The sequence below is a fragment of the Poecilia reticulata genome, linkage group LG21 (genome assembly GCF_000633615.1).
Source record: "Poecilia reticulata strain Guanapo linkage group LG21, Guppy_female_1.0+MT, whole genome shotgun sequence".
Classification (NCBI taxonomy): Eukaryota; Metazoa; Chordata; class Actinopteri; order Cyprinodontiformes; family Poeciliidae; genus Poecilia; species Poecilia reticulata.
In genome coordinates, this window is record NC_024351.1 from 2,140,824 (window position 1) to 2,148,594 (window position 7,771).

Here is a 7,771-nt window from a genome sequence, read left to right on the forward strand (position 1 = left end):
GGTTCTCTTGTAGAGGGCATAGGTGAGGATGACCAGGCTGTTCCCCACCAAGCCCAGGATGCAGATGATGGAGTGAATGTAAGGACCAACCACAACGTTCACACTGTTACTGTCGCTGAAAGAACACGGTTCATAATAAGGATCGTCGTCGTAGTCTGTGAAATTGTTCGAGGAGTTCATCTTGTTTCACTGTAATAAAAAGAGAAAGTTAATTAAAATATGTTGCAATTAAGGCATTTATTACTTCAAGGCTGTCGTACTGTAATTCTTCAATTTGTTTCTGTTTGTGGTTTAAGTGCCTTGAGGTGACATTTCTTATGACTTTAAGGAAGTTCCACTAGAAAAGGTTCTCAGTCCAGTTACGTTATAGAAAACTTCAGGATGAAGGACGAATGTTTCCAATAGTTTGAACAAAAAGCTGAACATCATCATGTTCTGAGCTGAAGCCAACACAGGTTGTGTAGACGTGTCCATCAAGATCTCTTTACACAGCCGCCTTTTTTCACAAGAGGAAGGAAAAACACAAAACTTTTATACGCAAAGAGTCACATGAATGCTAAGCGAATAATGGAGCCAGAGGAAGTTAAAAATGACCTTTAAGTAAATATGTTTACTCAAAATCAGGTTTCCGTAGAAGGTCAATTCAGAGATTAGAAAAACTTTTTAACAGTAACATCATCGTAATAAACTGATGAAATATTCACTGCAAGATTTTTACAGTTTCTTTCTTTGCTGTCTTTTAAACTTTTCTAAAATTCTCATTCTGAAGAAACAGAATCAATCAATCAAACTTTAATGTAGATACATTAAATGACAGAAGCACACTGTAAAAAACAAAAACACAAAGCAGGAGGTAACTTTTTTAAACTGTATATCCAAATAAAATGCTTCCTTACATTCCCTGCTGTTCTTTTCCTGAACTGATTATTCATTTTACTGTTTTCACAATTAAATATCACCTAGAATATTAAGTTAAATTATTTCATTCCCATGTATTATTTCCACATACTGGGTGAATAAAACATTTTGAGAAAATCTGAGATTCTGCTTCGTTGACCGTAATATATGTTGGTCTTAAATACAATCTAAACAATACAATCACTGCACAGCGAAGCAATGAGATGAACCAAAGCTGCCGGGTCAACAGAAGATCTCTGCATTCAAACCAAACATCTTTTCAGTTTCCAAAGGAGTAAAAGGAGCAAAATCTTTAAAACAATTAAGATTTCACCAAACAATCCAGCTTCAGACTGAAAACTAAAATCTTCTGCAACGTTTCTGTCATGCAGTGGCTGTTAAATCAGGATTCTCACCTTCTGCAGCTGATTCAGACAGTTTCCTCCTCGGTGCGGTGAGTTAAAGCTCAGCCAGAAGCAGCCGATCGTTTCCGAGCTGCTTCTGTGCAAATGCCTTCTTGTTGCTTCAGCGTCTAAACAAACAAAATCACTCAGAGGAATATTAGGAACTATGTGATCTGTGACAACTGTTGTTCCACGTTAGTGTTTTAAAGGTCATTTTTAAGTTCCTCTGTACTTACACTGAATTTTACTTTTTATTCCTGTCAATATGTGCACATATTATTATCTGCGTTCCTCCTTCCTCTTGCAAACAAAGTCAGGCTTTCTGGAACAGACGGTTATGAAAAGATTAAATGATTTTTCAAACATGCATGAAAGAATTAAAACAACACTGCAGGTTTGTTTTTAATCGAATCAAATCCAGTTTTATTTCTATAGCACATTTCAGCAGCAAGGCATTTCAAAGTGTTTTACACAACATTATAAAATGATGCGAAGCTCCAAGAAGTCAAAGAAAAGAATCATCAATGTTTTATTCCTTTCTGCTTTGTTCTGCTGCATTTTGTCCCCAACTCATCTTCAGCTGCTCTCTTTATTACTAACTAAAGGTCCGACTTCTTCTCAACAACTTATAGGTGAATCGACTCATTCTCACCCCCCAGTGGACAACTGCGGAACTACATGTACAAACATGATGGCAAAGTGACAGAAACAGAACCTGGAGCTCTCTGTCGAAGCAAATCATGAACACATAACAAAAAAAGGTTAATATGAGAACATTATTCAAATCAGCTGATCGGAAATAATCAGGGTTTAATGATACATGAATGTCAGACAATATGAATTGATTCCACAATATAAAAATTACATTTATGAAAGAAAAGGAAAAATATTTATACATCACATTTTATCAACAAAGCAATTTGAAATGTTTCACATGAAAAACAAACAAATAAACAAAAAATAATTAACTTTACACTGCAGGGACAAACCCAATGCTGACAAAACAATCTAGACAAAATGCTTTAAGCTAAACTTTCCAACCTTTCATTTATCAGCAAAATCATTTAAAAAGCTGCTTCAACAGTTAAACAGGTTTAGTGACCTGAACCTGTAGAGACACATAAAGACGATTACAAAACCAGCCTTCTGTCACCTGCAGAACATTTCCAGAGAGGATTTTCTTGGTGCTTCTTTATTAATTTACTGCTTTTTCCATCAGTATTGATTTTATCTCCTTATAGTTATTAATCACTTTGTGGCTTTAAAAATAAAAATAAAATTAATAACATTAAAAAACTAATGAACACAAAAAGATCTTGAGAAGTTTATAAAACAGCAATTAACATGATTTTTTTGTCAAATTTCATAATCAAAATCAAGAAAATGGATGAGAAGATTTAGAGAATGCTTGAAAGGTTAAGATACAGATAGACTCCAACCTGGAAAGTGAAATTTAATTAAAAGTGTTTCAACAAATTCTTAGTTTAAAGATGTGAATCTGACTACAGAGGATCATGACTCATTTATTGGGTTTCCAGGTAAAACCTGCAGGATTTATTTGGTTAAATTGCCTCAGGGCAGTTCAAGCTACGATGTAGTAGCTCACAGCCATGAGCGTGTGAATGTGTGTGTGAACGGGTGAATGTAGCGTGAAGCGCTGTGGAGTCATCTAGATAAAGTATTATACTAAAACAGGCTTTGTACATAAACAGTCTAACATTTCCTTTTCAGAGGGTGGTGGACATTCCCTCTAAAAACTCTGAACCATCAGAAACATGCGGTACTTTTGGATCAGTCCAAACAAATATGTTGAAATTTTGATGTCTTGTCCAAATGTATTCAAAACAGATGTTATTTCCTTCACACATCACTTTACCTCATTCAGTTCACATGTTCATCAGCAGCCAAGATTCTTATGGAAACTAAGCAACAATCAACACAATGAAACCTCAGCAGTTTGTAATGTTTAGATTTTTATTTTAAATACTTTCTAATATCTTCCCTTTGTGGTCAGATTTTGCTTTGGAGACCTGAAGATCTCAATCAGATCTCAATCAGAGCTCCTGAGACTATTAGCTTCACATGCTAAAAGACGTACCATCTTCATTGGTCCCATCAATGGGGAGGCGGCGCTGGGCGATGTACCTCTTACCCACACAGCAGAGATCCTGGAAGATCCTCCGGAAGTAACTCCTGAACTTCACGCTGATGAAGGCGTACAGCAGCGGGTTCAGGCAGCAGTGCAGGTAGGCGACGGTCTGCAGCACAGACATCGCCGTGTGCAGGGAGTCCTGCTCGTCACATTCAGTGTATTCGAACAAACGGACAGTCTTATACAACAGGGCCAAGTTGTAAGGCAAGTGGCAGGCGATGAAGACCAGCACCACCACCATCACCACTCGGACCGCCTTGTGTCGCTTGTAGCTTTTGGCTTTCYGCAGGGTGATGATGACTGCKGTGTAGCAGAAGATCAYGATGAGCAGCGGCAGGAAGAAGCCAATGGCCAGTTGGGTGCTGGGAACAGCAACCTTCACTCTGCTAGCAGTGGTGCTGTCATCAAATTTCCACTCACAGACGTACTGTGGATCTGTCGTCTCTTCCTCTTCGGTGCCGTTGAACCAGATGATGTCATTATGTGATGGTTCGTACCAATGGTAGAAGTGGAAAGTGGGAACAGACACCATTAAGGCAAAGATCCAGATCAGGGCACAGATGATGCGACTGTTTGACAGCGAGCGTAACCTGAAGCTCCGGCGAGCCTGGACGATGGCGATGTAGCGGTCGGTGCTGATGCAGGCTAACATTAGCATGCCGCTGTACAGGTTGACGCTGTAGGAACCACGCAGCAGCTTACAGGCCACCTGCCCCATGGGCCAAGAGTACAGCTCGTTGTAGACGATGAAAGGTAGAGCCAGCACGAACAGCAGGTCAGCGATGGCCACATTGAGCAGGTAGACGTCAGTCATGGATTTGGTTCTCTTGTAGAGGGCATAGGTGAGGATGACCAGGCTGTTCCCCACCAAGCCCAGGATGCAGATGATGGAGTGAATGTAAGGACCAACCACAACGTTCACACTGTTACTGTCGCTGAAAGAACACGGTTCATAATAAGGATCGTCGTCGTCGTTGTAATAGTCTGTGAAATTATCCGAGGAGTTCATCTTGTTTCACTGTAATAAAAACCAAAGAGAAAGTTAATTAAAATGTGTCAAATTAACAAAAATAAACATTGATTCCAAGCAAAATGTTTTAATAGTCACAAAGAACCAGCAGGTCTCGCTAATGTTGACATAAAGACATTCAAAGAAAACATTCAAAGCAGTGAGGTTTTCTTTCTTTTTAATTCTACATAGTTGTACAATTAATATGCAGAATTGGCTATTAATTTTTGCAGTTCATAAAACAAGACTTGCTAATGAACTTTATGCAACGATATTAACGTTATAATAGAGGAATATTTTGAATCTTCTACATTGAAAAATAAAATGTGTAAAATCTGGAGCTGCCAGAGGGAGGAGGCATGACAATCAGCTCTGACTCTTCATGCTCTACATTTTGTCATGAAGGACCACAGAGTTCAGTTCGGAGTCAGTTCACCTGACTGTCTGTGTAAAGTACAAAAGTTAAAGTAAGGGATGAAGGTGACGACACACAGATATATTTATCATTCCTATTTGGTAGGAAACTGATAAACTCTCATTCTGTAGTGACAACTATCAGTCAGTCAAACTTTATTTGCAGATAACTTTTCATACAAATGACAGAAACACGCAATACTATTGGTAAAAATCCTCAGTTAAAACATGAAGCAGGAGTGTGTAAACATTAAAATGTTTCCTTTAAATTTGTTCTTTGCCTCAACTGATTTGACCTTCATTTTATTTATTTCTCACATCTAAACATGAATATTAAGTCAAATTATTTCATTTCCTCGAGTGACAGAGCGAAATCTTTATCGGTCTTAAATATAATTAAATAAGCAACAATAACATGAAACAAACTGCTAATCTAGTAGAAGAGCTCTACGTTCCTCCACAGTCATTCAATAAAAAAATCTTCTCACTCTCAATTCACCATTTAAAATAATGAAGATTGTATAAAATCATAAAACAGTGAAATATTTCTGTTTCTGCCTGTGATAAATCAGGATTCTCACCTTCTGAAGCTGATTTACAGACAGTTTCCTCCTTCCTGTGTTGAATAAAAGGTCAGACACAAAGAGCTGATGGTTTCAAAGTCAGTTTCAGTGTCAAAATGATCCGATTGCTGCTAAATATTCCTGTTGCTTCAGCAGTTAATGAAACACAAACCCTCAGAGGAACTGGGCTGTTCTCACCACAAAAACTCTCCAGTCGTTCTGCTTTAGTCAATTAACTTTATTTCTACAGCACATTTCAAAACCACAAGAGTAAATCACTAAAAAAAAAAAAACATAATATAAAAACATATGAAATGCACACAGACAGACAGGACAGGTGTATTTTGGGGTCTCACACACAATCATTATTTAAAGCTAATTTCTAAGCTCCTGTCTGATTCACTGAGTTTTATTTTTACATTAATGTAACTATTTTCATATTTTATGGTCTATATTCCAAACAGTTCACTAAATATCTATGTTTGTTTTGTTAGAAACAGTTTTCACTTCTGAGGTTTTCTGAGTGTCTGTGGCTCTTTTTGGTCAAATGTGATTTTAAAAAACGTCATACCTCACCTGAACACTAGAGGGCTCCTCACCTCATCTTCTCTATACATTTGCACTCATGTCAATAGAGAGATAAGTGTTCAAATAATGGTATATGTTGGATTTATTATTTGATTTCCTGCATAGTGCACATTTTGTAGTTTTAAGTAAACATAAGTTTAAGGAGAACTGGGAACACCAACCCCCATGAAACTGGGTTCTGGACTTCCTCTCAGAGACCACAGGTTGAGACGGGAAGAAGATTTCTGCTGAGTTCACAGGCAGCACAGGGCTGCAGCCTCAGTCCTAAACTCTTCACATCACACACACAAAACTTTTACACAAGGAAACAATATTTTCATCAAGTACAATGGCGATATGACTACTGAGCCGCAGTAAAGGACAGGTCATCAGTCATCACAGGGAAACAAAGAGACAGGACAAACCACCATGTATACACACACACACACACACGCACACACACACACACACACACAGACACACACACACACACACACACACACACACACACACACACGCGCGCGTTTGTAATACATTGTGGGGACAATTTTCCTGACACTACGTTGTGGGGACCAATTGCTCCTTGTGGGGACCGAAGCCTGGTCCCCACAAAGGGAAATCCTGTTTTTGGGTCAGGGGTTAGAGTTAAGACTAAGGTATGAATTGAGTTTTGGTTAGGGTTAGGTATGTGATGGTTAGGGTTAGGAAAAGGGTAAAGGTCAGGTTTAGGCTGTAGAAATGAATGGAAGTCAATAGAAAGTCCTCACAAAGATAGTCAAGCAAACGTGTGCGCACACACACACACACACACACACACACACACACACACACACACACACACACACACACACACACACACACACACACACACACACACACATGCGCGCACACACACACACACACACACACCTAAGGACCAGTAAAAACCAGAGTACCCAGAGGGAACTCGTACTCTCACAGGGAGATGGAACATCAAGTCCATGAAAGAAAAACTCCAGGCTGGGATTTAAACCAGGATCTTCTTACTACAACATATCACAGCTTTCAACTGGGCATCAGAAATATCTGAAGGTTGTTTTAGTCAGTCCAGCAAAATATCTGTAAAATAAAACATCTGATTTCTTTATCTCTGTCCAAATTTATCCATAACAGAGAGGTGGTAAGTCAGGTTGGTTTATCCATCTGATCAACTGAATAATCAATTGTCTGGACATCTATTCTTTCTTTTTAATAACTTTCTCAACTCTTTTAGACAAAAAAACATTTTTTAGCTGCTTTTTAGTAAAATTTTAAGGCTAGGTACCTGTAGTCATAATTATGCCTCACAATACACAGTATTGTCAACAGTAGCCAGAAATTTTATGGAGAATGAGAAACAATCAGCTCAACAAACCAAAACTTATGGATATTGTCATGTTTTTTTAGTCCTTTCTAAATCCATCATGCTGATGGTAAAAGTCCAGTTTGAATATTAAAGACCTGAATGTCTCAATCAGAGCCTCTGAGAAAAACATCTTCACATGATTAAAGACGAACTGTTTTCAGCAGTAACATTCACTGAATGGCGAAATGTGGACATGCCGATATCGGAGGTGGCTCTGGATGAGCGGCGCGGGGCGATGTACCTCTTACCCACACAGCACAGGTTCTGGAAGATCCTGCTGAAGTGGCTCCTGAACTTCACTCCGATGAAGGCGTACAGCAGCGGGTTCAGGCAGCAGTGCAGGTAGGCGACGGTCTGCAGCACAGACATCGCCGTACGCAG

General features: G+C 38.8%; 2 protein-coding genes across 3 annotated transcripts in view; both read right to left on the minus strand.

Annotated features, from left to right (window-relative positions):
• The window catches only part of LOC103457143 (C-C chemokine receptor type 6-like), a 6,691-nt gene extending 1,154 nt beyond the window's left edge, over window positions 1-5,537 (minus strand). The window contains exons 1-2 of one of the 2 annotated variants that reach the window (XM_008397097.2): window positions 5,458-5,537; window positions 3,830-4,471 (exon numbers count right to left, since the gene is read on the minus strand). In XM_008397097.2, coding sequence (XP_008395319.1) covers window positions 3,830-4,462 — 633 coding nt within the window. In that variant the 5' untranslated portion in view covers window positions 4,463-4,471; window positions 5,458-5,537. Of the gene's footprint in view, window positions 1-2,288; window positions 4,472-5,457 lie in introns of those variants that run through there. The other variant, XM_008397098.1, reaches the window with a different exon arrangement.
• A 1,394-nt stretch (window positions 5,538-6,931) lies between these two features.
• LOC108165751 (C-C chemokine receptor type 6-like) overlaps window positions 6,932-7,771 on the minus strand; it is a 1,539-nt gene continuing 699 nt past the window's right edge. Inside the window, exon 2 of the mRNA XM_017302104.1 lies at window positions 6,932-7,744. Within this exon, the coding sequence (XP_017157593.1) occupies window positions 7,523-7,744 (222 nt within the window). The 3' untranslated portion in view covers window positions 6,932-7,522. The remainder of the gene's footprint in view (window positions 7,745-7,771) is intronic.